This window comes from Ornithorhynchus anatinus, chromosome 17, assembly GCF_004115215.2.
Source record: "Ornithorhynchus anatinus isolate Pmale09 chromosome 17, mOrnAna1.pri.v4, whole genome shotgun sequence".
Classification (NCBI taxonomy): Eukaryota; Metazoa; Chordata; class Mammalia; order Monotremata; family Ornithorhynchidae; genus Ornithorhynchus; species Ornithorhynchus anatinus.
Window position 1 is genome coordinate 45,467,524 of NC_041744.1, and position 20,476 is coordinate 45,487,999.

At 44.7% G+C, this 20,476-nt stretch overlaps 1 protein-coding gene across 1 annotated transcript; it reads right to left on the reverse strand.

Moving 5' to 3' along the window:
- Nucleotides 1-1,725: 1,725 nt before the first annotated feature.
- On the reverse strand, nt 1,726-18,344 carry LOC114817742 (natural killer cells antigen CD94-like). Its single transcript, XM_029081810.2, has 6 exons — nt 18,020-18,344; nt 7,435-7,536; nt 7,056-7,115; nt 5,552-5,706; nt 3,372-3,475; nt 1,726-2,180 (listed from the first exon to the last, which is right to left on the reverse strand). Exons 2-6 carry the CDS (start codon nt 7,529-7,531, stop codon nt 2,060-2,062), a joined length of 537 nt encoding a protein of 178 aa, XP_028937643.1. The 5' UTR covers nt 7,532-7,536; nt 18,020-18,344; the 3' UTR covers nt 1,726-2,059.
- Between the last annotated feature and the right edge of the window lie 2,132 nt (nt 18,345-20,476).

The following is a 20,476-nucleotide window of genomic DNA, read 5'->3' on the forward strand; positions in this document are numbered from 1 at the left end:
CGAAAATATATACAGTTGAGCGGACGAGTACAATGCTGTGGGGATGGGAAGGGAGAGGTGGAGGAGCAGAGGGAAAAGGGGAAAATGAGGGTTTAGCTGCGGAGAGGTAAAGGGGGGATGGCAGAGGGAGTAGAGGGAGAAGAGGAGCTCAGTCTGGGAACGCCTCTTGGAGGAGGTGAGTTTTAAGTAGGGTTTTGAAGAGGGAAAGAGAATCAGTTTGGCGGAGGTGAGGAGGGAGGGCATTCCAGGACTGCGGGAGGACGTGACCCAGGGGTCAACAGCGGGATAGGCGAGACCGAGGGACGGTGAGGAGGTGGACGGCAGAGGAGCGGAGCGTGCGGGGTGGGCAGTAGAAAGAGAGAAGGGAGGAGAGGTAGGAAGGGGCAAGGTGATGGAGAGCCTTGAAGCCTAGAGTGAGGAGTTTTTGTTTGGAGCGGAGGTTGGGAGGTTGATAGGGTGTGTTCTCTAGGCCTGGAGAATGCAGTTTTTCTGCAATCGAGGTGTGTCTCCCTGTGTGTGCCTTGTTGCCTAGCTCAAAGCAGAAGCAAATCTCCAATAGCAGTTTACTGGAGCCCATTCTGGCCTCCTACATGGTGGTGTAATTGTGCTCATTGTGAATCAGCTCCACTGGCTGGTCACATCCCCAGAATGGATGGCATTCAAGACTGATGTAACAACTAACTGCCTGTTTCACTAAAAGAAGCCACGATGCACACGGAAAGTAATTTCAGTAGAGTCCCTTCCTATGATCACGTGGCTGTTGCTTGGACAATCTGCCCCTGTCTTTGAGGCTGCCTCTCGGGTTCTCGTATTCCCAAAGCCTTTGCAGCAGGAGGGCAAATCCTCTCCCTATTGCTACCCACCGGTCTGAACTTTCCACTTCTCCATTGGTCCATTCTTAAGCTCTTGTAGGAGATTGTGCTTTAGTAATTCTTTTGGTTGTGATTTCCTTCATATGGCTTGAACATGCCATTTTTGATTTTCCCTTTCAGTCACTCTTTAGCTAATCAGCTGTCATCAGTGCTTCTTAGAGATCCCGTGTGCAGAAGGTGAATGGCTGGTAGCGAATCGTATAGCAGGCCACTACTTGTAATCTTGTCATCTCATTTAAGGTGGGCTGTGGTTTTGAGGTGATGCTGATGGCTTTCTTCCTGAAACTGGATGTGTCTTTCATGGTAGATCCAGGTCTCAGAGGTTCAAGTGCCACGACTGGTGTTGGAATGTGGAATTTGTTTACAGGCCTGCCCGCGGTTTTGCTTGTGGCTTCTTGAAGGAAATGACAGGAGTTTAGTGGAAGTGGACTCCAAGTTATAATTTCAGCCCACGTACACAGATGTATTTTCCATTTTCTTGGGATCTTAGTCAAAGGTTTATAAATTTACTCCATCTTATAGGGTAGAAGTATAACCAGGTGGAAAGAACAAAGGCCTTGTGGGTCAGGAAACCTGTGTCCTAATCCTGGCTCCATCACCTGTCCAACGTGTGACTTTGGGCAAGCCACTTAACTCCTCTGGGTCTCAGTTTCCTCATCTGTAAAATGGGGATTGAATTTTGTTCTCCCTATTAGAGAGTGAGCCCCATGGGGGACCAGGACCATGCTGAACCTAATCACCAGTAGCTACCTCATTGCTTAGAAGAATGTTTGGCACATACTAAGCACTTAACAGATGATATTCATTAGTATCATCATTATTATTATTTGCAAAGAACTAATGAACTCTAAAGAAGTGTGTCCACTTTCCTGTTTATTATGATATCAACGTAATAAGAATTTACATACATTCCTCATGAATAAAGTTGCAGGCAACAGCATTTCAGAAGAAGCTCTCATTAGCTGGAGAATAACTCCAGCAGTGGGTAATTCGGCAGGTCCTCTCATTCGTTCCCCCATGGGAATAACTTCTCTTCCTCCCACCTCTGTACAGTAATAGTCCACTGACCTGCACGTGATTCTCTAAAATATACACTTCAAGAAAAAGCAGGCAGGCTTTGAAACCTTACAGGATGTCCTGAAATGTGATTGTTTTAAAACATTATTTCAAGGTAAGCATTTTTAAGACTATATAGCTCTTTGCTCACAAATATAAGAAAATGACCGGAGACAATCTTCAGATGAAAATTCATTTTGCCGTGGATAATAATTCACGCACCACCCATTAGGGAAAATGTCTTGCACAGACCTGTGAAGAAAGAGACAACATATCTACAAGCCCTTTTCAAATGCATCTGAGCTGCGTAAAGCTATATAACTTTCGAAATATGGAAATAGAGGCACAGTCAACAGGAAATAATTTCTAAGGAAAACTGGAGCAGAGGCCAGAATATTGAATTTCTAATCTTAGTTTTTTACCACTATGCACTATGGATGTTTTTATCTGCGTTCCAGCATCTAATCTTCTAATTACTTGATGGATTATGGGAAATGTTTATGTAATAGGATCGTATTTGGATATGGGTTGGGATGTGTTTCCTGAATCCGTGGAATCCATTTTAAATCATTAAAGAGAGAAGAAGACAAATTATTCCAAGAAAAAAGTTGGCTGGATCAAATGTATGAACCCTTTCACAAGATGATGCAAAGGTCACATCTTTGGCTTTCTAAGGGGGTTGAGATTCCCAGCGAAAACTAATTGAATAACATTGAAATCTTATTAGGAGTTAAAGTAGCAAGATCTGGGGTTAGCGGGCTAAGTAAAGATCTGGGGTTAGCGGGCTAAGTAACCGAGAGACTGACCGTGACATCCCTGATTTTGTAATGGGAAACTAGAGAGGTCCATTTTCTCACATATTTTCCAACAGAGGAAAGTAAATGATTCCCCCAAAAAGTATTGGTTGGATTAAAGATATGTCCATTTTCACAAGATGATGCATAAGTCAGAGGTTTATTAGGGGGATTGGAAGTCCCAGTCTAAACGGATTAAATAACACTGAAATCTTGTTTGGAGTTAAAGTCACATGATCTAGGGTGAGAGGTCTGTGCAACTAAAGATTGAATTTGTTATAACCCTGAATTTGTAATAAGCACCTGGGACAGTCCATCTTCCCACATTTTTTCTACCAAATAATTACTAAAACACTACCAATGAATGGACAAGAAGTTTCTTTATTACTGAAGTCCAGGGAAATGAGGGAAATTCCAAAAGGTAAGATGTGTCCTCCCTCTTGGCTCAGTAAACAGAAACGTAGTCTTTACTCTTTCTGCGACACAGACGGAAAGAGGAGGGTTGGACTCGAAGTTGTTATCCTGATACACTCATGTAAAAGTCCCCAAAATTCTGAATTTAGGTTCCTGCGCTTCTCCTTTATTCAAATGGGAGCGTGGCCCATAGAGCAGAGTCAGTGACAAATCGCCACAAAGGACACGAACTTACAGGTCATGGGAGAGACCAGATCCATCCTCCCACAGCCAGGGTCCATCAGAGCCACTCCGAGACAGTCCAATCCAGTAATCAGATATCAAAAGTTTCAGAAAATCCTGGGTGGAACCACAACCAAACCATGGAGACATATTTCCAGTTAGTTATTCTCTATCATGGCAGCAGGACATTTCAGGAGGATATCGGTTGGGTAAAATCTCTAAATAACCACCAAATTGTCTTCTACCTTGGTCAACTGAAGACACAAACCATCTCCTTCAGGAATTTTCCATCCATGGTGAGAAAAAGCAATGAGACAGACATACTTTGGGCAGAACAAAAAGTAATCATATAAGCCTTATAAAGATAGCAACTTCACTAAGAATCACTGAGAAGTAGTGTGGCCTAGTGGATGGATCCCAGGCCTGGGAGTCAGAAGGACTTGGGTATTAAGCCCATTTCCACCACAGGTCTGCCGAATGATATTGGGCAAGTCTTTTAACTTCTCTATGCCTCCGTTATAATAATAATAACGATTATGGCATCTGTTTAGCGCTTTCTAGGTGCCAGGCTAGGGTATATACAAATTAGTTGGATTAGACACAGTTCTTGTCCCTCACAGGGCTCACAGTTTGAATTTCCATTTTCCAGATGAGGTAACTGAGGCACAGAGCAGTGAAGTGGCTTGCCCAAGGTCACACAGCAGACAAGTGGTGGAGCTGGGATTAGAATCCGGGTCCTCTGATTCCCAATCCTGTGCTCTTTCCACTAAGCCATGCTCCTTCTCTTAGTATATATCCTAACCCTTCATATAGGGCTTCACACATTCTAAATGCTCAATAAATACTATAATTCTTTTTATTAGTATTATCATTAAAATAATGATGATTATTAGGAGGAGGAGGAGGAAGACAGTTTCAAAGTATCATCCTCAGGTTCTGCTCTTAGCCTGACCCTTGGTTTCCCCAGGGTAAATTAGACCCCCTACACACTTGGACCCCGAGCTATACTTGGCAGTGATTCTCCATTCATCAGTCAATCCGTGCTATTTATTGAATATTACCAATAGAGAGATCTATAATAAGCTCTAGAGTAAAAGGGAAATAATGTTTATGTTCTTTAACCTGTTGTGTGCAGTAGGCACACAAACTGTACTGACAATTAGTAGGAGTAGAAGGGAGAAGGATTGCTAAGTCTGATCATCAATGTGAGTAGTCTTCGGTTCTCATCATGCTCCATGTTTTTAGGGCAATATTTTTATTGCCTCACAATTATTGCCAACAAAGCCAGCCTTCCGTTCGGGAAGATTAATATGAATTAAGTCACCCTTTCTATTGTTTCATTGATTGTTAGACTATCCCTCTGTTACGTATGAAGGACAAAGATTTCTCTTTCTTTCTTTACCTGGGAACTGACACCTCTCTTGGTAGTTTTATGAACCAACCCACTCTTGATCTGCTTTTTAGCAGAAGGATGGGAAGTTTCAAAAATTGAGAATGTCTCTGTCACACTGATATATTTTTTTCTCCCCAGATCTTAGAGTAGTGTTCTGCACACTGTAAACTCTCGGTAAAGCAGTGTGCCTAGCATGGCCTAGTGGCAAAAGCCCGACCTTGGGAGTCAGAGGTCATGGGTTCGAATTCCAGTCTGCCGCTGTGTGACTTTGGGCAAGTCACCTCACTGGTCTGTGCCTCAGTTAACTCATCTGTAAAATGGGGACTAAGACTGGGAGCCCCACCTGGGACAACCTGGTAACCTTGTTTCTACCCCAGTGCTTAGACCAGTGCTTGGCACATGGTATGTGCTTGATAAATACCATCATTATTATTATCATTATAAAAAGCAGAATGATTTAGTGGATAGAGCATGGGCCTCCCAATCAGAAAGACCCAAGCTCTAATCCAGGCTCCACCACATGTCTTCTATGTGACCTTGGGCAAATGACTTAACTTCTCTGGGCCTCAGTTTCCTCGGCCGTAAAATGAGGATTAAGAGTGTGAGCCCCATGTGGGTCAAGTCCAACCTTTTAAATTTGTATCTACCTCAACACTTAGAACAGTGCCTGGAACATAGTAAGGGCTTAACAAGTACTGTTATACTATTACTACTAATAAGATTTTGCAACAAACAGCATAAGTATCCATTATTTTACCCCCCAAAATAACTATGAGAAATTAAAATATGAGAGAACGCACTTGCAACTCCTCCCTGTCTTCTACCTTCAGGAGACTGGAATTCATACTTTGACAGGCATTTTGACTCCCTGGCCAAGTCTGGACTTCTCTAGAAAGGTAATAACAGTTCCCTCTGTTCCAGATCCAGTTCTCTGGGCAAGAACCAGAGTAGCAGCCTAGAAATAGAAAAGAGGAAATTATCAACCAGGTAACTCCATTTTGCAACTTCATAGCAGGTTCATATTTTCAAGCTTTCCATTTCAATTTGGTTCTTACACCCTGGCAGCATCCCTGCAAATGAGGGGAGAGGTAGGGATTATTATCCTCATTTTATTGATGAAGAAACTGCGGCATAATAGGATTACATCTCTTCCCGTGATCTCTCTCCCTCTCTCCAGGCTCGCGTCTCCTCCTTTCTTCAACAACATCTTTGCTTGGCTGTCCTCCCATCAACTCAAACTTAACATGTCCAAAACAGAGCTCCTTATCTTCCCACACGAACCCTGACCTCGTCCTTGACTTTCCCATCACTGTAGATCCTACCACCATCCTTCCTGTCTCACAAACCCATAACTTGGGCATCATCTATGACTCCTCTCTCTCATTTAATCAACAAATTCAATCTGCTACCAAATCCTGTTGGTCCCACCTTCACAACATCACAAAAAACCACCCTTTCCTCTCAATCCGTACTACCACATAAATACAATCACTCAACCAATCCCACCTAAAATTCAAAAAGTCCCACTTTTCCTCATCTCCCACTCCCCTCTGTGTTGCCCTGACATTCTCCCTTTGCTCTTCACCCCCCTCTCAGCCCCACAGTGCTTATGCATATATCTGTAATTTCATTTATTTCTATTGATGTCTGTCTCCCCTGACCTCCAGACTGGGTTTTTATTGCAGGCAGGGATCATCACTCTTTATTGTTGTAGTGGACTTTCCCAAGCACTTACTTCAGTTCTCTGCACATAGTAAGCATTTAGTAAATACAAGTGAATGAATTAAGTAATTTTCTCCAGGACACACCAAAACCAGTGTCAGAATCGGGCTACTGACTTCCGGATGTGTTTTTATTATGCTGAATGATCATCATCATTTAAATTGACCCTTCTTTTTCAAATATGATACACCAATGATGGGATCTTAAACATTTGGGGAGGACTTGTAGTAGAAAGGATTCATGACCATGATTCTCTTCCACACCATCTGGACGTATCTTGCTACACGCCCACAGTATTTCAATCTTCTTTCCTTCACCTCCCTGCCTACATATATGGGATGGGCTTCAACTCTGGGACCAGAAAAGGCACAGAAGCATTATTTCTCTACGTTGGTTAGGTTTTTGCTCTATTAGTGTATTTCTTATTTCAGAATGTGAGGCCAATAAAATCTCCTCCAGGAGATTAGTTTCCTTTTCACAATTGCTCTGGCAGATCTAGTCAAGGATAAAAAAAGTGGGTTTAACTTGAAAGTTTCTCTACTTCAGTTGGAAAATGAGAGAAGAGAAGGTTGTATCACTTACCTTTTTGGGTTGTGATGTTGGGAACTGAAAAAGGGCTCTCGGATCCTTGGCCAGAAGAGTCTAAAAACATGACCAAGATTTTATTACTCACCATCATTGTTCTGATTAGGATAATTAAAATAAGATGAGGAGAAAGTGGATAAACGGCATCATCTATCTCTAGAATGTGAGCTCACTGCGGGTAGGGAAGGTTCCTGTTTATCAGTGTACTATACTCTCCCAAGTGTTTAGTACAGTGCGTTGCCCAATGTAGGAGCTCCATAAATTGAATTGAAAGAATAAATTAATCTACCTGCTATTTCAGAGCGGGGGAAAGTAGCTGTTTCATGGACCTATTCCGGAGCAGGACATTGTTTTGCTTCATCCACATGTTACTTACAGTTTGTTATGAGGATCCCCAGTGCTAGCACAGATGCTAAGAGGGCCAGGGCCAGGATGCCCAGAGTCCCGGCCAGAAGCCGCCAGGAAGTAGACATGGAATCTGGCAAAAAGGGAAAGAGACACGGTAAACAGAGGGAGAGGAAGAAGGTTCATTCATTCATTCAATAGTATTTATTGAGTGCTTACTATGTGCAGTGCACTGTACTAAGCACTTGCAATGAACAAGTCGGCAACAGATAGAGACAGTCCCTGCCGTTTGACGGGCTTGCAGTCTAATCGGGGGAGACGGACAGACAAGAACAATGGCAATAAATAGAGTCAAGGGGAAGAACATTTCGTAAAAACAATGGCAACTAAATAGAATCAAGGCAATGTACAATTCATTAACAAAATAAATAGGGTAATGGAAATATATACAGTTGAACGGACGAGTACAGTGCTGAGGGGATGGGAAGGGAGAGGGGGAGGAGCAGAGGGAAAGGGGGAAAAGAGGTGCCACCCGTCCTCTTCACTGAGACCAAAATGGCAGGCATCACCCATTAGGGATGAAAGTGAGGGTTTCCCAAACCTGGAGCCTCTTCTTCTCTTCTCCACTCTCCTTCCACTGATAGGTTGTTGTTACTCTTTGGGGCTTGCTGAGACATTCCATGATTACCAACCTCAATGCCCCCTCAAGGACAAAGGACACCTTGAAATGGGATTTAGGGGCTGATAATATATACTGATGGGAATCCAGAAAGGATTCTTGGAATCTTATACCGTTGAGAAAGCCTGACTTTCCAGGGAGCCAGTAGCCACATGTATTTTTTAAGACAAAGTACCATTGGGAATATTTATCAACTTTGTCCTCCCCTCTGCTCAATTCATTTATAATGCCCAAGGAAGTCAGTGGCCATGAGGAATGATTCCGTGTTGAATTTAGTATCACTAAGATATCAGGAAGACATTGATCCGGAGTCAAAGTCCTTGCTGTGTGTCTGAGTCTAAAGACCACGGACCTGGAAATCGGGAGACCTGGGTTCCAATCCCAACCCCACCACTCGCATGCTGTGCAAACTCGGCAACTCACCGAACTTCTCTGTGGCTCAGTATCCTCATCTGTAAAATGGGGATTGTATACCAGTTCTCCCTCTCCCAACTTAGACTTGTACCCCCATGTGGGCAAGGACTAGCCTAGTGAATGGCAGAATGATAGGGATTCGTTCGTTAGTTCGATAGTATTTATTGAGTGTTTACTATGTGCAGAGCACTATACTAAGCGCTTGGAATGTAACGAGCATTCCTAAAATCCTCCCTCTCCTCTCCATCCAGACTCTCACATTAACCATCCCTTGTCTTATCCCTCCTCAGTTACTTTCTCAACCTCCTCACTGACCTCCCAGCCTCCTGCCTCTCTCCACTCCAGTCCATCCTTCACTCTGCTGCCCGGATCATTTATCTACAAAAACGTTAGAACATGTCACCCCACTCCTCAAAGAGCCCCAATGGTGGCGCATCCACCTCCGCATCAAACAGAAACTTCTCACCGCTGGCTTTAGAGCCCTCAATCACCATTCCCCCTCCTACCTCACCTCACTACTCTCCCACTACAACCCTGCCAACACACTTCGCTTCTCTAAAGCTAATCTTATTAATGTGCCATGATCTCAACTTTCTCCCCGCATCGCCCTTTGCCCACATCCTACCTCTGGCCTGAAACGTGTTCCCTCCTCAAATCCAACAGACAGTTATTCTGCCCCCACTTCAAACCCTTACTGAAGGAATTCCTCATCAAAGAGGACTTCCTTGACTAAACCTCCCTCTCCCTTTTGCGTCTCCCTGCCTCTCCCGTTTTGTCTTTTCCCTCTCCAAGTCTCACAGGGCTTAGTATGTATCTTTTATTTATATATTCATATTAACATCTGTCTCCCCCTACTCTAGACTGTAATCTTGTGGGAAGGGAATATGTCTGTTTATTGCCATAGTGTGCTCGGCCAAGCACTTAGCATAGTGCTCTGCACACTGTAAACTCTTAATATGACTGACAGAAAGAATGAATGAATAATGCCCAGGCATATTTCCCTGACCAGTAGAGAAGCAGCCTGGCAGGGTGGATAGAGCACGGGCCTGGCAGTCAGAAAGTCACAGGTTCTAATCTGCCACTTATCTGCTGTGTGACTTCACATCTCCAGGCCTCAGTTACCTCATCCGTAAAATGGGGATTAAGAAAGTGAGCCCCACGTGGGCCGGGGACTTGGAGCAACCTGATTACCTTTTATCTACCCCAGCACTTGGAACAGTGCCTGGCACATAGTAAGCGCTTAACAAATAGCATCATTAATTTTACTATTATTCAGAGGTTTAACTCACTGCTCACTCCCCCGACCACCCAATAACCTGGCCACATACTTTATTGAGAAAACTGAAACCTCTGTCGTGATCTCCCTACAATCTCCCCAGCTCCTCTCCGGGCCCTCTCTCCTATTGTCCCCTCTTCGACTGTTCCTCCCATCTTTCCCAGCAGTATCTCATGAGGAGATCACCTGCCTCCTCTCAAAATCCACCCCTTCCGTCTCTGCCTCTGACCTCATCCCTCTACATCTTACCAAAACACTTGCTCCTGCCCTGACGACTGTCTTCGCTATCTTCACTCTCCGGTGATTTCTTCCCCACTGCTTTCAAATGTCCTCATGTCTCCCTTATCCTAAACAACCCTCCCTTGACCTTACCGCTCCTTCGAGTCATCATCCCATCTCCCGCCTACCTTTCCTCTACCAACTCCTTGAGAGTTGTCTACACTTGCCTCTACTTCCTCTCCTCTGATTTTCTCTCTTGTTTTCCACTCAGTTCACTCCACCAAAATCGCCCTCTCCGAAGTTAACGGCCGTCTCCTTCTTGCCAGATCCAACAGCCTTTAAGCAACCTCGATCTCTCAGCTGCCTTCAACACTGTTAGCCACCCCGTTTTCCTGGAAACCTAATCCGGTGTTTCTTCACTCATGTTTTCCTCACTGATGTTGTCTTTTGCTTAGTCTGCTCCTCTCACTCCAGCCGCTCATATTCTGCCTCTTTCATGTGCTCCTCCTCTGCCTCCAACCCACTAACTGTGAAAGTCCCTCAGAGTTCAGTTCTGGGTCCCTTTCTATTCTCCATAAACGTCCACTCCCTTGCAGAACTCATTTACCCCCACGTCGCTCCAACTACCATCTCAGTGTGGATAATTCCCCAATCTACACCCCCAGCCTTCATCCCTCTTCTTCTCTACAGTCTTGTATTTCCTCCTCCCTTCACAACATTAATACTCGGGTGTCCCTCCCATCTCAAACATATCATGTCCAAAACAGAACTCGTATTCCCACCCAAACCCCTTCCTCCGGCTTGAATTTTCCATCACGGTAGACAGCACCGCCATACTCCTTGTCCCCCAAACCCATAGTCTCGAGGTTATCCTCAACTCGTGTCTTTCATTCAACTCTCATATAGTCAGTAATTCTCTCTGTCCAAATTGCTATCACCTTAATCCAAGCACTTATCCTGTACTCCCTTAATTACTGAATTGGCCCTTGCTGATCTTCCTGCCTCCTGTCTCTCTACACTCCATCCCAACCTTCACTCAGCTGCCCTGATCACTTTTCTACAAAATGATTCAATCCACATCGCCCTACCCTTCAGGAAAATCTCCCTACACTTCAAGAACCTCCATAGGTTGGTTGCCCATTCATTCATTCAATTCATTCAATAGTATTTATTGAGTGCTTACTATGTGCAGAGCACTGTACTAAGCGCTTGGGATGAACAAGTCGGCAACAGATAGAGACAGTCCCTGCCGTTTGACGGGCTTACAGTCTAATCGGGGGAGACGGACAGACAAGAACAATGGCAATAAATAGAGTCAAGGGGAAGAACATCTCGTAAAAACAATGGCAACTAAATAGAATCAAGGCGATGTACAATTCATTAACAAAATAAATAGGGTAACGAAAATATATACAGTTGAGCGGGCGAGTACAGTGCTGTGGGGATGGGAAGGGAGAGGTGGAGGAGCAGAGGGAAAAGGGGAAAAAGAGGGTTTAGCTGCGGAGAGGTAAAGGGGGGATGGCAGAGGGAGTAGAGGGAGAAGAGGAGCTCAGTCTGGGAACGCCTCTTGGAGGAGGTGAGTTTTAAGTAGGGTTTAGAAGAGGGAAAGAGAATCAGTTTGGCAGAGGTGAGGAGGGAGGGCGTTCCAGGACCGCGGGAGGATGTGACCCAGGGGTCGACGGCGGGATAGGTGAGACCGAGGGACGGTGAGGAGGTGGGCGGCAGAGGAGCGGAGTGTGCGGGGTGGGCGGTAGAAAGAGAGAAGGGAGGAGAGGTAGGAAGGGGCAAGGTGATGGAGAGCCTTGAAGCCTAGAGTGAGGAGTTTTTGTTTGGAGCGGAGGTTGATAGGCAACCACTGGAGTTGTTTAAGAAGGGGAGTGACATGCCCAGATCGTTTCTGCAGGAAGATGAGCCGGGCAGCGGAGTGAAGAATAGACTGGAGCGGGGCGAGAGAGGAGGAAGGGAGGTCAGAGAGAAGGCTGACACAGTAGTCTAGCCGGGATATAACGAGAGCCCGTAACAGTAAGGTAGCCGTTTGGGTGGAGAGGAAAGGGCGGATCTTGGCGATATTGTAAAGGTGAAACCGGCAGGTCTTGGTAACGGATAGAATGTGTGGGGTGAACGAGAGAGACGAGTCAAGGATGACACCAAGATTGCGGGCCTGAGAGACGGGAAGGATGGTCGTGCCATCCACGGTGATAGGGAAGTCTGGGAGAGGACCGGGTTTGGGAGGGAAGATGAGGAGCTCAGTCTTGCACATGTTGAGTTTTAGGTGGCGGGCTGACATCCAGGTGCAGACATCCTGGAGGCAGGAGGAGATGCGAGCCTGAAGGGAGGGGGAGAGAACAGGGGCGAAGATGTAGATCTGCGTGTCATCTGCGTAGAGATGGTAGTCAAAGCCGTGAGAGCGAATGAGTTCACCCAGGGAGTGAGTGTAAATGGAGAACAGAAGAGGGCCAAGAACTGACCCTTGAGGAACTCCAACAGTTAAAGGATGGGAGGGGGAGGAGGCTCCAGCGAAGGAGACCGGGAATGACCGGCCAGAGAGGTAAGAGGAGAACCAGGAGAGGACAGAGTCCGTGAAGCCAAGGTGAGATAAGGTATGGAGGAGGAGGGGAGGAGACATACTTTGGGCAGAACAAAAAGTAATCTTATATAAGCCTTATAAAGATAGCAACTTCACTAAGAATCACTGAGAAGTAGTGTGACCTAGTGGATGGATCCCAGGCCTGGGAGTCAGAAGGATTTGGCAATTAAGCCCAGTTCCACCACAGGTCTGCCAAATGATCTTGGGCAAGTCTTTTAACTTCTCTGCGCCTCCATTATAATAATGATAACTATTCTGGCATCTGCTTAGCGCTTTCTAGGTGCCAGGCTGGGGTAGATACAAAATAGTTGGATTAGACACAGTCCCTGTCCCTCAGAGGGCTCACAGTTTGAATTTCCATTTTTCTGATGAGGTAAATGAGGCACAGAGCAGTGAAGTGGCTTGCCACAGCAGACAAGTAGTGGAGCTGGAATTAGAACCTGGGTCCTCTGACTCCCAATTCTGTGTGCTCTTTCCACTAAGCCACACTCCTTCTCTTAGTATATACCCTAACCCTTCATATAGGGCTTCACACATAGTAAATGCTCAATTAACACTATAATTCTTTTTATTAGAATTATAATAATAATGATGATTATTAGGATGAGGAGAAGGAATACAATTTCACAGTATCATCCTCAGGTTCTGCTCTTAGCCTGACCCTTGGTTTCCCCAGGGTATATCAGACCCCCTACACTCTTTCATTCATTCATTTATTAAATAATATTTATTGAGCGCTTTCTATGTGCAGAGCACTGTACTAAGCGCTTGGAATGTACAAACCAGCAACAGATAGAGACAGTTCCTGCTCTTTGACGGGCTTACAGTCTAATCGGGGGAGACAGACAGACAAGAACAATGGCAATAAATAGAGTCAAGGGGAAGAACATCTCATAAAAACAATGGGAAATAAATAGAATCAGGGTGATGTACATCTCATTAAACAAAATAAACAAAATAAATAGGGTGATGAAGATATATACAGTTGAGCAGACGAGTACAGTGCTGAGGGGGTCGGACGGGAGAGGGGGAGGAGAGGGAAAGGGGGGAGAAGAGGGTTTAGCTGCGGAGAGGTGAAGGGGGAGGGTAGAGGGAGCAGAGGGAAAAAAAGGGGGGGAGCTCAGTCTGGGAAGGCCTCTTGGAGGAGGTGAGCTTTAAGTAGGGATTTGAAGAGGGGAAGAGAATTAGATTGACAGAGGTTCATTCATTCATTCAATAGTATTTATTGAGTGCTTACTATGTGCAGAGCACTGTACTAAGCGCTTGGAATGAACAAGTCAGCAACAGACAGAGACAGTCCCTGCCGTTTGACGGGCTTACAGTCTAATCGGGGGAGACGGACAGACAAGAACAATGGCAATAAATAGAGTCAAGGGGAAGAACATCTCGTAAAAACAATGGCAACTAAATAGAATCAAGGCGATGTACATTTCATTAACAAAATAAATAGGGTAATGAAAATATATACAGTTGAGCGGGCGAGTACAGTGCTGAGGGGATGGGAAGGGAGAGGGAGAGGAGCAGAGGGAAAGGGAGGAAAAGAGGGTTCAGCTGCAGAGAGGTGAAGGGGGGGTGGTAGAGGGAGTAGAGGGAGAAGAGGAGCTCAGTCTGGGAAGGCCTTTTGGAGGAGGTGAGTTTTAAGTAGGGTTTTGAAGAGGGGAAGAGAATCAGTTTGGCGGAGGTGAGGAGGGAAGGCGTTCCAGGACCACGGGAGGATAATAATAATAATAATAATAATGTTGGTATTTGTTAAGCGCTTACTATGTGCCGAGCACTGTTCTAAGCGCTGGGGTAGACATAGGGGAATCAGGTTGTCCCACGTGGGGCTCACAGTCTTAATCCCCATTTTACAGATGAGGGAACTGAGGCACGGAGAAGTTAAGTGACTTGCCCACAGTCACACAGCCGACAAGTGGCAGAGCTGGGATTCGAACTCATGAGCCCTGACTCCAAAGCCCGTGCTCTTTCCACTGAGCCACGCTGCTTCTCCAGGATGTGGCCCAGGGGTCGACGGCGGGATAGGTGAGACCGAGGGACGGTGAGGAGATGGGCGGCGGAGGAGCGGAGCGTGCGGGGTGGGCGGTAGAAAGAGAGAAGGGAGGAGAGGTAGGAAGGGGCAAGGTGATGGAGAGCCTTGAAGCCTAGAGTGAGGAGTTTTTGTTTGGAGCGGAGGTTGATAGGCAACCACTGGAGTTGTTTAAGAAGGGGAGTGACATGCCCAGATCGTTTCTGCAGGAAGATGAGCCAATCCAACCTATGCCTCAAAAGAAGAACAATTTACCACAGGATTTAAAACTTGCAGTCACCTTGCCCCTTGCCACCCTAGGCTCAGTGGAATGAGTACTGTCTTGGGAGTCAGAGGTCATGGGTTCGAATTCCAACTCTGCCACTTGTCACCTGTGTGACTGTGGGCAAGTCACTTAACTTCTCTATGCCTCAGTTCCCTCATCTGTAAAATGGGGATTAAGATTGTGAGTCTCACGTGGGACAACCTGATTGCCCTGTATCAACCCTAGAGCTTAGAACAGTGTTCTGCACATAGTAAGCACTTAACAATTAGCAACGTTATTATCACTTTCCTGCTACAAGCCAACACGCACACTCTGCTCCCCCCATGCCAACCTACTCACGGTACCTCAGACTCCTCTAACTCTCTCACCACCTTCTCTTCACTCACTTGCAGCCTCTGGACTGGAATGTTCTCCCTCTTCATATCTGACAGACCACCTCTCACTACACCTTCAAAGATTTACTTTGAAAGCACCTACACCTTCAAAGCACATCTCCTCCAAGAGGCCTTCCCTGATTAAGCCTTCATAACCTCTTTTCCTACCCCCTTCTGCATCACCCTTATACTCAGATTTGCTCCTTTTCTTCACTTCACCCTCTCCCCCACAGGACTTGGGTACACTTGGGCTCTAAAAGATCGTCTGATCTTTTCCCCTAGTGCAACCTTTTCTTCTGGACTGACCTTTTCTCCTAGCCAAACCTTTTCCCCTCGACTGACCTTTTCCCCTAGTCAAATCTTTTGAGCTGAATATTTTACAGATATGTACCCAAGTCGCTAAACTCACTATGGGCAGGTAATATATCTGCAAACTCTATTGTATTGTCGTCTTCCAAGTGCGTAGTACAGTGCTCTGCACATGATAAGTGCACATTAAATAAGATTAATTGATTAGGTCCATAACCACAATTCATCTATTCACATTAATGTCGATCTTCACCTCAGACTATAAACTTATCGTGGGCAGGGGACGGTTATTCCAATTACCATATCTTCCAACTCTCTCCAGCGCTTGGGACAGTGCCGTGTGATCAGTGAGCACTCCATAAATATGATTGAGACTGTATGCTCATTTATTCATTCATTTATTTCCATCTATTGGATGCTTTCTGTGTTCAGAGCACCATACTAAATACTTGGAAAGAGGTACAAAACAGCAATAAAGAGAGACAGTATCATCCCACAACAGACTCAATATGGGCAGGGAACATATCCATGGATGCATGTTGTATTTTACTCTTCTTTTTGCTTAGTACAGTACTCTGAGCATAGTAAATGCTCAGTAAAGACCATTGATTGTAATTTTTTTTATATTGATGTCTACTTGTATTGATGTCTGTCTCCCCTTTTTGGGAATGTGAGCTCACTGTCACTCTTTATAGCTGTATTGTACTTTCCCAAGTGTTTAGTGCAGTGTTCTGAACACTGTGAGCACTTAATAAAGATGGTTGACAGAATGAATTGATTGATTGGTAAATCACTAGTCAATCCAATGGTTTATAACAATACATTTTTGAGAGGTTCCACTTCAAAAATGAAATCCACTGGGTAAGAATCAATGCTAAAATGGCATTTCCAGGAAAGGTATTCCTCCCTGCCTTCTACCATATCAAATTTTCTCAGTTTTTTCAATATGCTCTCAAGGCACAGTGACCCACTTACGAGGCAGGGGGAGCTAAAATTAGCCTGCTGCTCACAACTCTCCTTAGTTGTTCCCCCAAACCAAGGTAGAAATAAAACACGTTTTGCTACTCACTAGATCTAATGCATGGGTCTAAACCTTTGGGGAGGTACAACAAAAGAAAGAGACACAACCCCTGCCTGCAGAGTTTTCACTCTGGAACTTAAAAATACTTACAGTGAAATGATCTGAAAAATTAACTGAATGGATGAGTGAAATGTAGAAATAAATAATGAAGTGGTGTTCCTTTTTCTATGAACTTAAAGCTACATTTTTTGGGCCCTTGGTATTCTCTCCACCCTCAGCCCAACAGCACTTGTGTACCCAACAGTAATTTATTGTCTATTCATGTCTTTCTCCCCACCAAACCTACAAAATCACCATGAGCGAGAAATGAATGTGTTGAACTATATAACAAGAGCTTAGTAAAGTACGAAGAGAAGGAGCGTGACTCAATGAAAAGAGCCCGGGCTTGAGAATCAGCGGTCATGTATTCTAATCCCAGCTCCGCTGCCTGTCAGCAAAGTGACTTTGGGCAAGTCTCTTAACTTCTCTGTGCCTCAGTTACCTCATTTGGAAAATGAGGACTAAGGCTGTGAACGCCATGTGGGACAATCTAATTACATTCTATCCCCTACAGCGCAGAGAATAGAGCTTGGCACATAGTAAGCACTTAAATGCCATCATTATTATTATTATTAAAGTGCTCTGCTAATTGTAAGAGTCCAATAAATACCATCGATTGATCAGTATGGGTTGTGGTCTTGGGAGAAATTTGAAAGCAGCTCTGATTAGTCGTGGGATTATTAATACAGATTAGGAGTAAGGAATAGAAAAAAATATGAGAAGCTTTAAGTATATTTGAGATATTAGGAGCTGGAAATAACCTTGCAGAAAATGACATTTTTCATACTGCAGAGTATTCAGGATATCAGTGAGATAGAAGTTGTGATGCTAAATACACCTAGTACTGAATGCCAACAATTATAATAAAAATAATAATTATGGTATTTGTTAAGCACTTACTATGCGTCAGGCACTGTTCTAAGCACTGGGATAGATACAAGCAAATGGCTCAGTGGAAAGAGCCTGGGCTTGGGAGTCAGAGGTTCTAATGGGTTCTAATCCCGGCACCACCACTTGTCAGCTGTGTGACCTTGGGCAAGTCACTTAACCTCTCTGTCTTTCAGTTACCTCATCTGTAAATGAGGATCAAGCTTGTGAGCCTTATGTGGGACCACCCGTTTACCTTCTATCTACCCCAGGGGATAGAACAGTGCTTGACACATAGTAAGCGCTTAGCAAATGCCAATATTATCATTATTATTACCATCCCAAACATTCCTAAACAATCCATCTCCAATCCCATAATAGACAAGTCAGGTGAAAACTTAGCCTAGATTTGAACAGGCCTTTAAATTAGATTTTCCCCTCTTTTCTCAAACTGAGAGAGCAATGAAAAAATGCAAATACCTGTTCCAGGAAGCTATTTTCCAGTGTCTTTGGCGTAGGATGCAGGGCCAGGAGACCAAGGGAGGGATGAGAAAATGAAAAAGGCAACCAACTCTATGACACCCGGGCAGAAACTCAGTGAGAAACATTGCAGATCTGGTGAGTCGATAACAGTCGTTCAGAACAAACTGAGGGTGGAACATAACTTCACTGCACACACCTCCAAAAGGAACACACAGGAAGCCCTCACACTGTAACTGGTTTGAAGTGTAGTCTATCTACAGTATTTGCTCAAAGCTCAAGGGTCTTTCATCTCTCTGAGCTACTGACTTCATGGCAACTGTATAATGGCAGATGTTGATAGTGGAGAGGTTCTGTGCAACCGTCTTCAGAAGAGGTCTGGAGTCCAGTCGTTTCCCAGTATTATTTTTTGAATGGTGTCTGTTAGGCACTCACTATGTGCCACGGACTGTGTTAAGTGATGGGGGAGATTCAAGTTAATCAGTCCCACATGGGACTAACGATCTTAATCCCCATTTCATTATTATCAATCATAATAATACTAGATATTATTATGGCATTTTTTAAATACTCTGTGCCAGGCACTGTACTAATTGCTGGGAGGTGTACAAGCAAAGAGACACAGTCCCTGTCCCGTGTGGCCTCACAGTCTCAATCCACATTTTGCACAGGAGGGAACTGAGGCACAGTGAAGTGAATTCACTCGTGCAAGGTCCCACGTCAGACAAGTGATGGAGCTGGGGTTAGAAACCAGGCATTTCTGACTTCAGGGCCTGTGCTTTATCCTCTAGGACATGAAACTTCTCAATGTCCACATACCATTTCTAGTAAGGGTATACAAAATATGCTATTCCTGGACCAGAACTATGGTGGATTCTTATTTCTGCTATTTTAAAGATGTCTAGCTCACTTTCTCCATTGCAACACCATGATTTTTTGAGTTCCCTGGGCCGGGTGTGTTCTGTGGGCCTGGTGAGTGCAGTTTTTCTGCAATCGAGTGGAGTCTCCCTGTGTGTGCTTTGTTGCCTAGCGCAGAGCAGAACCTAATCTCCAACAACAGTTTATTGGAGCCCATCCTGGCCTCCTACATGGTGGTGTAATTGTGCTCATTGTGAATCAGCTCCACTGGCTGGTCACGTCCCCAGAATGGATGGCATCCAAGACTGATGTAACAACTAACTGCCTGTTTCACTAAAAGAAGCCACGGCGCGCAAGGAAAGTTATTTCAGTAGAGTCCCTTCCGATGATCATGTGGTTGCTGCTTGGACAGTCGGGCCGTCTTTGAGGCTGCCTCTTGGGTTCTCGTATTCCCAAAGCCTCTGCTGCAGAAGGGCAAATCCTTTCCTTCTTGCTGCCCATGGTCTGAACTTTCCACTTCTCTGTTGGTCCATTCTTATGCCGTTGTTGGAGATTGTGTTTTAGTAATTCTTTTTGTTGTGATTTCCTTCATATGGCTTGAACGTGCCATTTTTGAGTAGCCCCTTCAGCCATTCTTTAGCTGTCATCTGTGCTTCTTAGCGATCCTCTGCACAGAAGGTGAATGGCTGGTAGCGAATCGTATCGCAGGCCACGGCTTGTAATCTGGTCATCTCATATGAGGCGGGCTGTGGTGTGGAGGTGATGCTGATGGCTTTCTTCCTGAAACTGGATGTGTCTTCCATGGTAGTTCCAGGTCTCAGAGGTTCGAGTGCCATGACTGGTGTTGGGATGTGGAATTTGTTTACAGGCCTGCCTGCGATTTTGCTTGTGGCTTCTTGAAGGAAATGACAGGAGTTTAATGGAAGTGGACTCCAAGTTATAAATTTGGCCCACATACACAGATGTACTTTCCATTTTCTTGGGATCTTAGTTAAAGGTTTACAAATTTACTCCATCTTATAAGGTAGAAGTATAACCAGGGGGAAAGAACAAAGTCCTTGTGAGTCAGGAAATCTGTGTCCTAGTCCTGGCTTCATCACCTGTCTGATGTGTGACTTTGGGAAAGCTACTTAACTCCTCTGGGTCTCAGTTTCCTCACCTGCAAAATGGGGATTGAATACTGTTCTCCCTCCCCCTTAGAGAGTGGGGCCCATGGGGGAGAGGGACTATGCTGAACCTAATTACCTGTAGCTACCTCATTGCTTAGTAAAATGTTTGGCACATACTAAGCACTTATATGATATTAGTATTATTATTTGCAAAGAACTAGTGAACTCTCAAGAAGTTTGTCCATTTTCCTGTTTAATATGATATCAATGTAATAATAATTTACATATATTCTTCATGAATAAAGTTGCAGGTGGCAGCATTTCAGAGGAAGCTCTCGTTAGCTGGAGAATAACACCAGCAGTGGGTAATTTGCTAGGTCCTCTCAGTTGTTTCTCCATGGAAATAACTTCTCTTTCTCCCATCTCTGTACAGTAATAGTCCACTGACTTGCACATGATTCTCTAAAATATACACTTCAAGAAAAAGCAG